This window comes from Carlito syrichta, unplaced genomic scaffold (assembly GCF_000164805.1).
Source record: "Carlito syrichta isolate Samal-C Ts95f unplaced genomic scaffold, Tarsius_syrichta-2.0.1 Scaffold309933, whole genome shotgun sequence".
Classification (NCBI taxonomy): Eukaryota; Metazoa; Chordata; class Mammalia; order Primates; family Tarsiidae; genus Carlito; species Carlito syrichta.
This window is the reverse complement of record NW_007254029.1, coordinates 980,571-998,166: the sequence shown is the minus strand read 5'-3', so window position 1 is coordinate 998,166 and position 17,596 is coordinate 980,571. Positions and strand designations below refer to the sequence as shown.

Genomic DNA, 17,596 nt, shown 5'->3' with positions numbered 1-17,596 from the left:
CCTGAACAAACTATGACAGAAGTGCCTTACCTTTCAGGGTACATTCATTCACAAAACTCTTGGGACAGAAAAAAAACAGCATGTTTTAATAAATCTTTTTTTGGGGGGAGGGCATTTTTTTTAACTTATGCTTTCATTGGGGATTAAAAAGTACTCCTTTTCTTTAAAAGTTTGAAGTTTACACAAACATGCTAGGGAGGAAAAAGGAATGTATAATTAAAGGTATCTATTTTACTTCAATTTTTCAACATGATAAAAAGAGTCAGTTAAAGTGGCAGGTAGGAGGTCAGAGCAGATGAGACAGAATAAAAATAGGAAAGGCAAGGCAGGAGGGTGAAAGGAGTACAGAAATATGGGAAAGAGAAGAGAGGTGAGAGAAGGGAGTAGAAAAAAGCTGAGGACCATGCTGGGTACTTTCTATTTGCTAATTTAGGGCCACTTTTTACCTGCCCACCCTGCTTTCTGCCCTAGGAGGTAAAATTAATGGAAGTCATTAAAAGTGCCCTTCTCGTCTGGCTTCCAGTTGAATTTGGCCAATGAGGTGACTGGAAAGGTGAATGGAAGGAGGACAATTTAGGTCATGGTATTTATTTTTCTTTGGTGAAAGGTCACCTGGGACTATGCTATGTCCCTTGTCTACAGGTCATCTTTCCTCTAAAGGACACTTGGCTCCAGTCTTTGATTACTCCTTTGACCTGGTATCCTACAGGTCTGGAACTGGGAACAGCTCCTCTCTGCTACTAGCTCTGAGTTCCTGCTCAATCACTTGCAGTTTGTCATTGCTGGCCCAATACCATTGCAAACAAAACCTCCTCAAATGTTTTGTCTGTATATTGTTGGGACTCTGGTACTGAGGAAGGAGATAAAGAAAGGGATGAATTGTCTAGAAGATGCTTTGAGGAGAAAGGAGAGAAAATATGGACACATTGAACTCTGCAACAGATTCTCTTTTGGAGGTTTACAATGCTAATGTTTAAAAGTGTTGGGAATTTGTAGTAAATAAACCTGTTCAATCACCATTTGTATTCAATGAGTAGAGTAAATATTTGGAGGCATAAGGGATACAACCAGATAAAGAGTGGGCAAAGTGAAAAGAGACAGCCTAGGTAAGTGAGTGTAGGGCTATGAAGGCAATCATAATCTAAACACACTTGTGTAGAGACTAAACATGATTCTTTTTTTTTTTTAACAGGATGTCTTGATGAAGGTAGTGTCAGCTAAAACACTGGCTCCATCACCGGCCTTGGGCTACTTGCATAAATTGATTCAGAGTGCTCAAAAACCTCTTGTCCTTTTGAAGATTTTATAAATTTATGAGTAATCAATTTAAGATATTTTATAAATTACAATCACCTAAATTCTTTAACTTAATGTAATTATAATACAGCATCATTTTCTAAGCTCTACAGGATTACACATAAATGTTCTGGAAGAATAGGATGTATTTATTTTGAAACAAATACATCCTGTCCACAAATCAAAAGGGCCACAGCTGTCTGGTCTTTGAAAGGAATTATCTCTTTTGTCCTAAGATTAGCAGAAAAGAAAAGAATTAAGCATCATTATCAGTTAAAGTCACACAGTAATTTCTGCAGTAAAATAGTCTAACTATATTTAGGAATTATCATGAAGACATTCAGCTTTTAAAAGAATTATTATTGAATTTATATTAACCCCTGGGCTAAGTAGCCAGGGACTATTTTTAACGAATTGCTAATATAAGAAGATATGCTACTGATCTCTTAATCTGATCACATTCAGCAAGAGTTATTTGCCCTGGGGTCTGAGCTACACAGTAATAAAATCAAAGGACATAAAAACTGTGGCAGGAACAGTACTGAAATTGGAGAAGCATCATTATGAATAGCAACAAGTATGGGGATGCATATGTAAGAGGGTAACGAGAGTCAATATAACTACTATTCTTCCATGATTTAGGGTAAATAGATAGTTATGGCTCATCTGCTAAACGATCTACTGGGTAGATATTTATGGATTATTATACAGTATATTATTGAGGATAAGTCTGGTTAAAAACAAATAGAGAAAAGAGCAAATGGCATAGACAGGTTTTTAGGAAGGCCATCATTAGTAATATTTCTCTGGAAAAATCTCTCTCAGAAATTCCTCAGCACAGCTAATGTGCCATAGAAGGACTCTCCATTTTAGGAGTGCATAAATCCACATAAATTGCTGTAATAAGGATTCATCCCATAACCCTTTTGGCATAAATGCACATCTGGTCTCTGTTTGTAATGAAATCAATTCAAAGTCCCACAGTGCATTAATAATAAAAATGTTCAACATATTGCAACCAAATAAGCTCTGCAAATTTGAGTCTGCAAGATTCTGTCACACATGTGTATACTTTTAGCATTGATAAATAATTAGGTTATAGAACATTTATCAAATGACTTAAGATTCCAAAGGTAGACTTCTTTTATTGTAATTATTATTTCCACAGAAAACCCATATGTATTAATGCTAGAAGCTTTTGCTTGCTTGATTTACAAGGCCTCTTGGACTTTTATATCTGTAGCTCATGATACCATAGAAATTTTATTAATAATAAAATTATTATAAGCAATACTGCCTGGCTTAGAGGAAGTTCATGGGTTTGTACTTTAAATACAATAAAATTCTAGAATTAGCTCATAGCATATTAGAGGTTATCATTAAATCTGAAATTAAATTAAAATGAGAGAATTTTTGACATTAATTTTTTAAAAACTCTTGGCTGTTTTGTTTTTAGCAGTGATAATCATCAACAGAGGATATGGTTTTAGCAAAGACTTTCTCATCAGTCACAAGTTTACCTTCTGTGTTATATGATTGACCCAAGGAGAAGAACAGTTACTGAGATCTGGTCCTTGAGGATCCCAGATTCCATCAGGAGCAAGGCATAGATAAGTTGACACACCTGTAATAATGAAAGAGATATGAGTTTTTCTTTTTCTTAGCATGACTTCACATTCATTCTATGCTTAAATATAAACAAATGTAAATATGAGATAATTAAACTGACATGCTGTATCTTAAAACACCAGATACAGTGTCTGATAGGCAACTGACATTGGAAAAATGTAGTACAACAACAACAACAACAACAGCAAAAATACAATAATTTTGAAGCACTTTCAGCAGCCACCTTAGCTATGGGGAATACTTTCATAAATTAGGTCGATGTGCTACCCATGTCCATGAAACTTTTTTCTTGAGTTTGCAGAGGCAAGATAGCCACTGAGTCCTAAAGGTATTAGTGTTCAGGTTTTCCAGGAAAAAAGGTAGGAAGGACATTTCCAGGTGGAGGAAAAATATGCTGTCTTTGGGAAACTTCCAGATTTTTGAAGTGGAGTCTCCTGGATGGGGGGAGGGGGTTGTATTTAATGGAGTTAAAAAGGTAGACAAAATCAGATCCTAACTCCCTTTTCTATCATTGGTGAGTGCTTGCAAAACAATGGAGAACATTAAGCAGAAGGAAACAAAAGAGCACATTTGGTTTTCGAAAGATACCTCTGGCAGCAGCATGGAGGAAGAATTTGAGGGAGTGGCGTGGAGGTTGTGGGGAAGCTATCTCAATAATCCAAGTGAGAGAATATGGGTGTTCCAGAAAGAGGTATAACAGAATGGGCAGAGACGGGTCAAAAAAAGATTGAGGCTTATTGCGAGTCTGCTGTTAGGGCTTCCAAAAGTTTCCTTTAGTCTCTTTCACAATTTCTACAGAACAATAGTGATGTATTTCTATATTGCAAGTACTTTCAAATAAAGAATTTCACAACAAAGTTCTGAAGTAAGGGGGCCTTTATTATTTCTCTTTCAGAGAAAAACAAACAACAAAAAACTGAGTCCCGGAACTAAGAGGTCAGAGCTAAAAAATAAGGATTTTCCAAAATGTTTTCCAATTCCAAAGTCACGGAAAAACATCTTCTTTTTTGAGTTGGGTTCTTAGGCTGATACCCAGGCTGGAATGTAGTGGCACTATATAGTCTCACCACAGCCTCAATCATATGGGCTCAAGTGATTCTTCCGCCTCATCCTCCTGAGTAGCTGAGACAGCAGGCAAGCGCCACCATATTCAGATAATTTTTAAATTTTTTTTAGTAGAGATGAGGTCTCACTATGTTGCCCAGGTCAGTGTGAACTCCTGGGTTCAAGCAATGTTCTCTCCTTGGACGCCCAAAGGGCTATGATTACAAGTGTGAGCTATCACGCCTGGTCAGAAAACTTTAGCATTAAATATTTTTCTTCATTTTCATAAAGAAATAGGAAATTTCTGAATATTTTTAAACACTTTGCTGATAAAAATAAATATACTTCATGTTGATAAATACCAAGATATCCCCTGGTCTTTCCACTACTTCATACAGCATGGAATTTGTATGTCTGTCCACATTAGAACTTTATATAAAAAGTAACCAAATTTCTTAAAGTAATCAAATCAGTATACCCAAAGACAAAATCCCCAAGAATGCAAGTAGAGTGATGTATATATTTTATGTATATATTTTAGAGAATAATGCAAATGTCTTTCAGTGTGTCAGTTGTTAGTTTATGAATATCAGTGAATGTAATAAGAAAATCAGAATACTCCTGTCTTAAAAATGGTAAATAATAACACGGTCATCATTTGAAGTTATTATGAATCATGTCAGTAATAAAATGGGAAAAGAGATAGTGCTAAGCTATCCCTCAGAGAAAACAATTGTTCTCTATGGTGGACTCAGATGTGAGGGCCAGAATGACCCCAGCACAAAGTTCCCTGACAGTGGTAAAAACCTTTGACCACTAGAAGAGAACTACCATGACTGGTGAAAAGGATAGTCAAACTTTCCCTCTTGCTAAATTTTAGGTGATTTTGATGTTCTACACATACAGAAGTCCTCATGTCATTTTCTGCAATCACTATCTGACAACTGATGACAAGCATAAGACTCACTCCCAGCAATCAAGTGATTTAGTCTGGGCTGTTGCATTAAAAAAGCTGAGTTTCTGGAGTAGTCAGAACTTCTACAGCCTAACTGGAATTTGAACCAGAGACCTGACATGATGGGTGCAAACAACTGATCTCACATGTCACCTGTCACTTATGTTATTTGTTTAAGTTTTATTGTCTGACTCTGGGAAATACATAGCTTGAAACTGGATGTTAGGACAGGTGAGATGATTCACACCTGTAATCACAGCACTTTGGAAGTTCGAGGCAGGAGGACTGCTTGAGCCTAGGAGTTTGAGATAAGCCCAGGCAACATAGCAAGACCTTGTCAAAAAAAATAACAAAATTAGCCAGATGTGGTGGTGCACGTCTGTAGTCTTAGCTACTCGGGAGGCTGAGGTGGAAGATTCCCCTGAACCCAGGAGGTTGAGGTTATGGTGAGCCATGATAGTTCTAGTCTGGCTGACAGAGTGAGACTCTGACTCAAAAAACAAAAAGAAAAAGAAAAAGGAGGGGAAAAAAGTAATTTAGTTAAGTTCAGAATTCCATTAAATATGAAGTAACAAAGCATGTAGTCATAAGAAAAGAACAGAACAATAGAAAATCAAGCCAAAATAACAAAATATCTTTAGCTTAGTGCTTTACGACTGACTTACCAATAGTTCCTGCAGGGCATGGCTGCTTTGCTATCTGTCCTTGGCGAGTCTTGAACCACATGATTTCTCGGGCTTCCACAGCCTCACAGCTCTCTTCTAGAGCTGGAATTTGGGATGATGCTGATGGAAGGTGTGTGGTCATGTCATCAAGCACCTCGACAGCTGGAGATGGTGTGCTGGTACTCCGGTTTTTTCTTCCTGACACTGATGGGGTGGTACTCCGTCCCGGGCTCCAAGTTGTGGTCCGAAGAGTGGTACTAGTGGTCGTACTTCCCATGCCAAGAGGTCCTGTGGTAGAGATTTCTGAAATAAAATTAGAAAGAAAACACCTACAGTCCTTATCCACAGTAGGACCTCGAGATGTCCTAATACTTTAGAAATCACTTTTATTTGACAGTTCAAACAGCTTTAAAACTCTAGAAGTCTCCAACCTTGTGTGTATTTTAAACATGGGAAAACTAAATCAATGCCAAGATATAAAGTTCCACTTGCGTATCAAAACAACCATTTGACCACTGTCAAACATTGGCTTTTTTTTTTTAGTGGTTCTTCTCAATTCAAATCCCAGAAAACAAAATTACAGCACAACTCAACTCTTCAGTAAGCCTCTTAATGCTCTTAGCCTTATTGACAATTAGAGGATTAAAACTTTAAGCCCTCTCCTTAGAATTACTAAACTTGGTACAGAAAGGAAAAGGGCTATATAAAATACTCTTTTCATATTAAGTATAACATGAATTTCTAAATTTGCAGCAAATAAGGGGGAGCAAAAAAAAGGAGAGGAACAGAAATTGAAGTACTGACAAGCTAAAAATAAGCAATTTTGATATAGTCTCCTTAACATAAATTGGAGTAGCTTGGTGATCTACTTGACTGCTCTTAGAACTGACATACCCACCTTAACACAATTTTCAAACTTAGCCTTTACTAATGTAAAATGTATATAAGTAGTTTCTGAGTAGTTATGTCCTTAAATTATTTTCTTTTTCTTTAATTTTCTTCTTCTTCTTTTTTTTTTTTCTTGAGTTGGAGTCTCACTGTTGCCCAGACTGGAGTGCAGTGGCCGCTCCTGGCCACTGCAGCCTTGACCTGCTGGGCTCCGGTGATCCTTCTGCCTCAGCCTTCCAAGTAGCTGGAACTACAGGCGCACGCTACCATGCCCGGCTAATTTTTTTGATTTATTGTAGAGATGAGGTCTCGCCTGCCCAGGCGGGTCTCGAACCCACGGGCTCAGGCAATCCACTCACCTCAGCCTCCTAAAGGCACGGGATTACAGGCTGAGCCACTGAGCCCGGACTTTTTTTTTTTTTTTTTTCATTGAGTTGAGGTCTCACTCTGTTGCCTGCCCAGACTGGAGTGCAGTGGCACAATCACAGTTCACTGCAGTCTCAACCTTCTGGGCTCAGGTTCTCCTGAGTAGCTGGGATGACATGCATGCATCATCATGCCTGGTTGATTTTTTTAATTTTTATTTTGTAGAGAGGAGGTTTTGCTATGTTGTCCAAGCTGGTCTTAAACTCCTAGGCTCAAGCAATCCTCCTACTTCGGCCTCCCAAAGTGCTGATATTATAGGCTTGAGACAATGTGGTCAGGCTCCCTAAATTATTTTCTAAGATTTGTTTTGAAAATGGGAAGATGTATTCCAAATCCCAGATAAAAGTTAGGTTCTTTGCCATGTAATTGGACCTGTAATGTACCCAAGGAATATCGCCACAATATTATGGAAATAACCACTGCAGATAATCATCTTTCTGGGAAAATACATTCAAGTTGTCATCATGGGAATGCCAGAGTAATCCAGACCTCCACATACATAGGCTGCATTCCTAGATGTAAGGTTAGAGACTATTCCTACTCTTTGCATCACTTAATGATAATAAACTGTAGTGACACTGGCTGTAGTCTGATTCAAGATAACTAAGATTTAAGGAGCTGCAGAGAGTCCTGTGATGAGCCTCATGGCTGTTTGTCATTCATTGTCTAAGTCTTCTGACATACCACCCAGCTTCTGCTCTTCCAGAGGAAGTCCAAATTCATCATGATGTATTTAGTGTATATAAAGTTTCCAACACACACACATGCACACACACGACGGAAATGGTGGGAGGAAAGGATATTAATATTTGAACATCTAATTGAAATTTCCTGAAATGATGCTGTTTGCTATTTCCTGAAATGATACTATTTGCTATTTGTCTTCTTGCTTCTTGTTATCTGTTTTCCATCCCTGTCTTCATTTCCTTTCTCTTTTCTTTTTTCTTTTTCTTTTTTATTGAGATGGGTTCTTTCTATGTTGTCCAGACTCATCTTGCCCTCCTGAGCTCATGCTATATCCCCAGCCTCAGCCTCCCAAAGTGCTGGGATTACCAGTGTGAGCCACCACACCCAGCCTCAGCTTTCCTTCACTTTCTTTCATGGTCCCTTTCTATATAAATGGGAATGGTCATAATTATAATATACTCGAAGTTCATACAAGAAGACAAAGCATCTTTTTTTCTTACTTTGTTCTTTCACACACACTATATCCCCCAAATTGCCAAGTCTTGTTGCTTGCCTCATTCCTCTATTTGAAATTCATCTAATTTTTTTCTTTCCCTAATCACCCTTACTTACATTCAGTTTGCCATCATCAGTGGATGAATACAGCAGTCTTTTTGCTAAAGAAAGCAATAACAGGCCAGGAGCAGTGGCTTACACCTGTAATCCCAGCATGTTGGGAGGCCAAGGTTGGACTATTGCTTGATCCCAGGGGTTCAAGACCAGCTTAGAAAACACAGCGAGAACTTGTCTCTATAAAAAAAATTTAACCAGAAGTGGTTGTGTATGCTCTTTGTCCTAGTTACCGAGGAGTTTGAGGTGGAAAGATCGCTTGAGCCCAGGAGGTTGAGTTCATGGAGAGCTGGGAAGCTGGGATCATTCCACTGCATCTCAGCCCAGGTGACAGAGTGAGATGCTGTCTCAAAAAAAAAAAAACCCAAACAAACAAAATTAAAGCAATACCAGAACTACATAGTGATACAACTATTTCAATATCTATTTTTGAAAAATAAATGTTCAAGATTCATAAAAGAAAATTACTGATGCTAAACATATAACACATTTTCAACATAAAATATAATAATATATTTCAAAATATTAAGTGAAACCAAGTGCTTAAAACTACAATCAGTAAACATAATTCTAATATATAATTTGCATGTAAGGTCAAGGAAATGTTTCAAGAATAAAATTAAGAAAATTGAATAACCTGAACATTAAATATTTGACACTATTAACTATAAAAAGTGTGTCAATGGTTTCATTGTTGGGATGGAAGCACATTTTGTGCAAATTTTTCCAGCTGATGGAAAAATCCTTCTTTGACATCATCCCACTTGGGGATGCTATGGTTTTAGTGTGTCCCCCAAAATTAATGTGTTGGAAAGTTTTTTTTTTTTAATTTAAAGATGCGGGGTACAATTCAGGATAAGGTATACAAGCCATGTGTTGGAAAGTGAATACCCAATGCAACAATGTTGAGAAGTGAGGTCTTTAAGAGGTGAATAGAGTAAGCTGTTATTGTGGGACAGAGTTAGTTATCATGGGTTCCTATTAAGAGCATGAGTTTGAGCCGGGCTCAGTGGCTCAGCCTGTAATCCCGCGCTTTGGGAGGCTGAGGTGAGCGGATTGCCTGGGCCTGAGGGTTCAAGACCCGCCTGGGCAACTTGGCGAGAATTCATCTCTACAATAAATCAAAAACTAGCCAGGGGTGGTAGGGCGCGCCTGTAGTTCCAGCTACTTGGAAGGCTGAGGCGGAAGGATCGCCGGAGGCCCAGCTGGTCGAGGCTGCAGTGGCTGGGAGTGGCCACTGCACTCCAGTCTGGGCGACAGAGTGAGACTCCAACTCAAAAAAAAAAAAGGATGAGTTTGGCTTCCTTCCCCCTACCTCTTTATGTGCTTTCTTGCTCTCCCATTTTGTGTCAGGGGATGATGCAGCATGGAGACCCTTGCCATATGTGGGTCCCTTGACCTTGAATTTCCAGTCTCCAGAACAATAAAGAAACATATCTGTCCTCAGGTATTCATTATAACAGCAGAAAACGGATTGAGACAGGGGAATAGTAAGGTAATAGTTAAAAGTTAAGTATTTTATCTGATTCCTTCCATTTAAATAATGCCAGCTCTCATCTGTACTTTTGAAGGGACCGTTTTGAGCAACTTTTAACGTTTTGATAGGGACTATAATCTTTTCATTGATAATGAGCTGTAGTTTCTGTTTCAAACAAAGCATTGCTAGTTCTTCTTTGTCTTTTTTAGTTTGATCATGTAAAAATGGAGATTACCATTGTTACAGTTACCTGTTATTAGTTAAATAATCTCATGCTCAAATTTACTTGTTCAGGAAGTCTCTGAACTGGTTTAGATTAAAAAAAACTAATTTTAAAATCAGCTCTGTTTTTCAATTGTGTAGGTTCTAAAAGAATGCACCTCTCTTCAGTTAGATCCTTTAATTAGCATATAACTCCCTGGGAGGAGAAAAGATTTGTTCAGCAATCATTTGTCCTGTGATAAACCTCATAGTCACACATGCAATAAAAACTTTCTCCAGCCTATTGTCTCAGTCGCACAAATGATACACAAGGGGCGATGGGACATTAGCACAAGACTTTTGCTTTCTATTAATCCAGACTTACCAATGTTGAATAGATTTGTATTTTAGCATAGATTTAATATATGTGTCATTATACTCTATTTAAATGTATTTTTATACTCTATTGAAATGATCTAGATTTCAGATTTGTAAAGACAATAGTATCAGATCTAAATGTTTTTAACAATACATTTAAAGATGTGGGGTACAATTCAGGATTTAGCAGCACCATTGAACGGATATTGATTTTTTTTTCTAAGATTACCCTAATTCAAATCATTCTCTGCTTTTTTCCAGAGGTACTTCTTAGGGTATAAATTGGAGCATATTAGTTCACCAATTTAAATTTTTAAATGGCTTTTGTCTGCCCTCCAAATGAAAGCTAAGTTCCTTTTCTTGCTGCCCGGGGTCCTTCATAAGTTCATCTCTCTAGTGCATTGATAATGCTGACTCACCTTGTAACTCTACACTTTACACCAGGGATTCCCAACCCCAGGCCACAAACCTGTCCTTGACCTGTTAGGAACTGAGCTGCATAGCAGGAGGTGAGTGGTCAGCGAACATGCAAGTGAAACTTCATCAGTATTTATAGCCACTCCTCATCACTGGTATTACCACCTGAGTTCAGCCTTCTATCAGATCAGCAGCAGCATTAGAAGCGTGGACTCTCCTAAAAGCGTGGACCCTATTGTGAATGAACTGCGTGCGCAAGGGACTAAGTTGTGTGCTACTTATGAGAATCTAATTTATGATAATCTGAGGTAGACCTGAGGCACTGGTGAGCAGCTGCAAATACAGATTAACATTAGCAGTGAGGTTTGACTGCACATCCTCCCAACTCCCCCCAGAAAATAATTGTCTTCCACGAAACTGGTCCCTGATTTCAAAAAGGTTGGGGACCACTGCTTTAAACAGTACAAAATTCGCAATAGTTCCCCAGCTGCACTCTGTTCTTTTTGTTTCAGGGCCTTTGCATATGCTGTAAAGTATTCCTGCTGCCATTGTTACCTGGCTAAGTCTTATTTATCCTTTGGAGGTTAACTTGGATGTTATCTCCATCAAGAAGTCTTTCCAAATTCCCCAAGATTGGGTTATATACTTACATGTGCTTTGCTAAGATTGTTTCCCCAGATTTTATTATTGTTCCTGACCAGGAGTAAACAAACTCTGAGTCAAGAACATTAGGAATCGTTCGGTAGGTCAAGGACATAGTGGAAAGTACAGTATAAGACAAAAAAGGAAGAATCAGAAAGGAAGGGAAAGAATAAATAGGGAAAAATAGCAAGTGGGGCGGTTAAGCATTCCTAGAGTTAATAGACTGGAAAATGTATTTTATAAATGTATTTCATATCAATAAAAAAGAAACACTAGACAGCTCAAAGAGAAAACAAGCAGGGAGAATATAAAGCTCCCTTTTCCCCAAAATGACCCTAACTCAGAACAATTATATTTGAAGTGACTATTCTCTTATGAAACAATAACACCGATAAAATATTTTTTTAAGTTCAATGTGTTATGAAATACACTGGAAGGACTTAGTTTAATACAGACATACTAATGTTAAGGATCAATAAAGAACTTATTTCTTTGGAACTGTGCCACAGAGAGATGTCTACAAGCAGGGTCATAGCATTCCATCTGACTTTAAGCAGAATAAAAGTCAATTTTAAAAGCTGTCTCTAATTCCTTATACCCTCTCATCCACTTACTGCTTTGTAAGACTCTTGATGGCTCTGCTCAATGCCAATTTCTAGTACTAGAATAAGTACTAGTATGATATACACTGCCGCTAGTGCCCAAGAAAGAATTCATCTTATTGCTGGATACTGGGGGAAAAATATAGATTCATTGAACAGCCACTGGTTGGTGAAGTTCCAGCCCATATCACAGGCTATAAGATTTTGTTTTTATCTGTGACACTTATCCAGTGTATACTGTTATTGACTCTTACCTGATGATATAACTAATTTAATAAAACCATGGTTAAGTACCTCATGTGATTGTATGTTAAGAAAAAGTTATTGTCTAAAATAAATTAAGTTTCAGTAATCACATGCATATAACATTTAATCAAGTTTGTGCAATTTTCCTTATTGCTCTGTCATTGTATTTTTGCATTCGTTGTGCTTATACATAGTACTATTTTCATAAAAATGACTAAACAAAACTCCATCTTAATATTTTCCCCTCATAACCTTATTTCAAAAAAGTTTTCCTCTTGTCTCTTGAAGTTGACTGAAATTTTGTTTCATTTTTTTCCCTCAGTCTGCCTTGAAAAGAAAAAAGTAACCAACATTTGTAAAAATACTTTACATCTTGCAATATCTTTTTTATCTCTATCATCCCTCTTAATTCTAACCAAAAGATGTGTAGAGTAATTATTACTGCAATTCTAATTTTAAAAAGAAGAAAACAGGCTTAAATAGCAAGTGAATCATGATCTTATACATAGTAAGTCTGTATCACCTGAGTCCATATTCAATGTTCTTAATACTTTATTTTAAATTACATTCTCATTTATTTTATGCATTCTACAACTATGAGTCATCCATAACTCTTTTTAAAGAAGAGACAGAAGCAAAGAAAAAGAATCTAGCAAAGCATTACTATTTTTTATCAAAAAACATATTTATCATTTGAGATGGAGATCTAAAAGATCTAAAAAAAAGTGCAATACTTAAGTCAAAATATAAAACTATGCAATCAGAGAGAGCATAAACATAGCAAAAGAAAATAATGTTTTGGTTCTACGTATAAAATGCATAGTTTTTCTTCTTGATTTTCCTTTTCCTTTTTTTTTTTTCTTTTCCTCCCTGAAAAATGCATCTCTCTACATGGTTTTCCCTTTACAAACCTTCCTTTTTGTGTTAGCTTCATCCCAATATATAATACTTTTGCTGACTACAGAAGTGTTTCCTTTTTCCCACCCTGCAAGTGTTCATTTAAATCCAAGGCCCGTTACTGAAGAAACCTTGTGAAGGGCCTGATAGAGGAAATAAGAAAACTAAAACCATAACAGCGCTGCAAGTGGCTTTTGGTTACTTGTGCAGTGCTCTGGGTAGAAAGAGAAAATTCTGCCTGAGACCCCATGGTATCAGTTGGTGGCAGCAGATTTGATTACATGAAGTTTTTAAAAAGAAACTGTAATATTACCCATCATGAAATTATCCAATTCTTTTCAGAATCCATTTATAGTACTTGACTTTATAGCCTCTTGAGAGAGTGAAATTCCACAGACTATCGGCTACATCAAGGCACGTTTATTTTTGTAATTTGATCCATTTCTATTTTCTGGCTTTCTCATGACTAGGATATAGAGAAAACTACCTGTTTTAATAAACATGAAATTGTAATGGTTCTATCATGTGATATAATAAGCTAAATTGTAAGATTTGGGAGTAATTTTATTTAAATTGCCTACTACATATTTAAGACTCATACTATGCCAGAAACTGTGCTGAATGTTTTTACATGTGCTCCGATTTAGCACTCATAACAAGTTTCAGGTAGGTATGCTCGTCTTCACATTGTAGATGAAAGACATCAAATTCAACAACTCTCCCAAGTTTATATAGCTGGCAAGTGACAGAACCAGGATTCTAATCAACATCTATCAAATTCTCTCCCTTTTCATTAGGACAATACTGTTGTTGAAAAATGTAGAAAAAATTTAACACATATGTAAAAATCTTAATAATTTTAGAAATTATTTTGTCCCAGACACTCCTCACATATGCTTTTATGGGTACTGTTATGGCCCAGACCTGTCGGTAATTTATTGAGCATTTATTATGGGTCAGGCAATATTTTGAACATGTTATGGGGATGGCCCCTTTCAATTATGACAATGGATTTGTGAGATGGTACATTAGTCATTCTTCTTTTATAGATGGTAAAACTGAGATACCAAGAGATTCAGTAATTCAAAGGTTACAAGTTCATAAGTAGAACAGAAAAACAATGTAGGTACAGAGACTCCACTCTTACTCCTGATAACTTGAGGTATTGAGGATCTAATCTTCAGCCACAAGAAAGCAGTCTGCTTACTGCTGTTGAGAGTAGAGGAAGTCGGGGTCTCACTCTGTCTCCCAGGCTGGAGGGCAGTGACACAAACACAGCTTACCACAGCCTCGACCTTCTGGGCTCAGGTGATCCTTCTGCCTCAGCCTCTCGAGTAGCTGAGACTACAGGTGTGTGCCACCATATCCACCTCATTTTTTTTTTCTTTCTATTTTTGTAGAGACAAGGTCTCACTCTATTGCCTAGTTTGGTTTTGAACTCCTGGGCTCAGGCAATCCTCCCGCTTCAGCCCTCCAAAGTGCTGGGATTACAGGCGTGAGCCACTGCACCTGGCCTGCTTCTCCATTTTAATGAAATAAGAGTCCTTGTCAAATAAATTCTTCTATAGTGTACTTTCAATTGCTTTAATTGCTTAAAATGGAAACAACCAAATAAATATATTGACAACCTCCTAGTAGTAAAAAAAAAAAAAAGAAACTTCTTGAGTGTTAAACAGTTATGGTAGTGTTTCCATTACTATAAACTTTCTAAAAATTTCAATTAATTGGAATGTCAAATAAATTTTGGCTATGACAAAACATGAAAACAATCAAACAAACTGGCAGATTCAATTCAACTGAATTAGAGTTTATTGATTTCTGAACAAACAGTAAAGCATACTAAGGAGTAAGTAGGTGAATTGGTAGAGATTTAGAATTATTCCTTACTCCTATCCCCAATACTGCATTTTGTTTCTCCAGTTTTGACATCATTCTTATCTGGTTACTGAAGTTATTGCCTAATATTTGTAGTGAAATATGCTTTACTATTAAGTTGTGAATTATAATGTACCTGTAAACATAAATGCTTGAACATAAGTGTTGTAGATAATTCAGTTATGAATAAGAATGAGGTTAAAATACATTCAAGAAAAATAAAATTACCCTATATGTTTGGAAATAAAAAACTCAACGTGAATAGTAAAAGTGAACCTATGATTTAAGCTTCAAGATTTTTATTTTAAAAAATGCAATTTTAGTAACTTTGATCTATTGTAGATGCTTAGTGGATAAATATGTGCTTGTCTTTGTTACACATGCACACATTTCTAAGAAACTGATAAAATGTAAAACTCTGTTTCAGGGGGGCTACTGATTTTGGTTATTTGTTTTGTTGTTTATGTTAAGAGTTTGAAATAAAGGAGGATATTATATTTCAAGTCTCATGCTCCAAAATATGTCTTAAAAGAACTTTGACATTGATTTTCATTCCAATAAACTTAAAAAAGAAACAAACAGGAGACGCAACTAGGTGCTAAAATGGCAATACAAGATTGAATAAAAACGAGCCCGTTTCCTCAAAAGAGTTTATATGCTAAGCAGGCTAATTCGATCATGGTGTCAAAGCTGGGCTCTTCAGTGTGTCTATCTAATGATAAGAGGCACTGAGTCTTCTCTAACATTGGCAATGCTACTAACCATTTCATTTTTTTAAGTAACAAATAATACAAACGAAAGAGAACTGCATAACTGGCATATACATGATTCATAAAATTAAGTAATATGACAAAAATATTGTAATCCCTTCTAAATCTCTTAATAATCAGTGTACAGAGGATATATTGATAGATAACTCATTCTGCCACAATCACATTTAAACTATATAATTTTTTCTGAGTGCAAGGAAATCTGGCATTCCCCTTTGTTTTCCCTGCAAATAATGCTTTCTGACTTGTAGTAAGTGCTCAACAGACGCATGATGGGTGTGTGACAGGATAAACATACACCATTTATTTTTAAAAATATATTTTCAGATCCATATATAATATTGTATCTCAATTACACCGTGGTTTATGATAAAGTTGGATTTAAAAATTTGATCACCCATTCCAGACTAATTTTTTTAACAAGACAATATGTGTTTTAACTTATAGACTTGTAATCACCATACTACTAGTGTCAGAAATTATGGTCCTAGAATATCAAGAAACTTGAAATATTTATATCAATAGTACTATGTCATAATTACTTTTCTCTAAGATCAAATAAACAGAAATTACCCACTTTGAACTAATGACTAAGTGGTTGAGTAATTAGGCCAACCTATTTTCTGATATAGATTTAGGAACAAAACTCTGGATGTTTATCTCTAAGGCAAATGCTTTCAACTAGTCCTTAGGTTGAGAACTTAGTAGCTTCTCCTCACTCACTTGTGAACCAATTTATTTTCTTTCTACTGTCATGGTCAAACAAGCTGGTCTACCACCTTTTAAGTTAATAATGTAATCAAGACCTCCCAACTTTGCTTTCTCTGATTGTTTTCTTTTTCTTTTTCTTTTTTTTTTTGAGTTGGAGTCTCACTCTGTCGCCCAGACTGGAGTGATTGTTTTCTTTTTAAGAAGATGTAGTTTTGCATTCCACCAATACAGGTTGAACATTCCTAATCTGAAAATCTCAGATTGGAAGTGCTCCAAAATCTGTAACTTCCTGAGTGCAACATGGTGCCACAAGTGGAAAATTTCAAACCTGACCTCATGCAATGGATGTACAAAATAATTTAAAACTGTATAAGATAACTTTCAGGCTATGTGTATAAGGTGGATATGAAACATAAATGAGTTTCATGCCTAGACTTGGGCCCCATCCCCAAGATGCCTCATTATGTATATGCAAGCATTCCAAAATCTGAAAAAATATCTGAAACACTTTTGAACGCAAGCATTTTGGATAAAGGGATACTCAGTCTGTAGCAATAAATGGGTCAAAGAAGTAAATTACCTAGCAAAATCTGCCCCAAGAATCAATGAGGATTCTTATGTTTATTTCAGTGATGCTGACACACAATATGTTATTCAGTAACACATAATGCTAATCAATAATAATAACATTATAATCAAAATCATATTATTCCAATATATTGTCAACTCTGCTTTAGAAGAGTTCTGAAGAAAAAAATAAATATTTTTTCAAAATCTCTTGCCTACTCTAAATTTCAAAATTTTATATGATAGAATATTGGGACATAAATAATACAGCAATCTTTTTTAAAAAACGTAAAGGGACATTAAATCAATAACGAAACATACAATACGAAGAAGATAAGCTATTTTGAAATAAAAATTGCAGAATCAACAAGTGACAATGAAATTCTACTCATAGCTTAACCTCTTGGAATCACAGCCTGACTGAAACTTATACAGTGGAGTAACAAAAATTTGCGTAAGAATGCAGACAAAGTTTTAGCCCCAAAGCACCGTGAAGACAGAAATTGTTACTGTTTTGCTAGGCAACAACACAGAGAAGGTATCACTTAATAGTTGCTAAATAAAGTACATTCTAACAACAACTTTACTCCAAAGTATTAACATTGGAACTCACA

General features: G+C 36.3%; 1 protein-coding gene across 1 annotated transcript in view; it reads right to left on the bottom strand.

Annotated features, from left to right (window-relative positions):
• The window catches only part of LOC103270773 (adhesion G protein-coupled receptor L3), a gene marked incomplete at its 3' end in the record, with an annotated part of 680,895 nt that overhangs the window by 43,574 nt on the left and 619,725 nt on the right, over positions 1-17,596 (bottom strand). Inside the window, exons 10-11 of the mRNA XM_008068295.2 lie at positions 5,590-5,892; positions 2,817-2,920 (exon numbers count right to left, since the gene is read on the bottom strand). Coding sequence (XP_008066486.2) covers positions 2,817-2,920; positions 5,590-5,892 — 407 coding nt within the window. The remainder of the gene's footprint in view (positions 1-2,816; positions 2,921-5,589; positions 5,893-17,596) is intronic.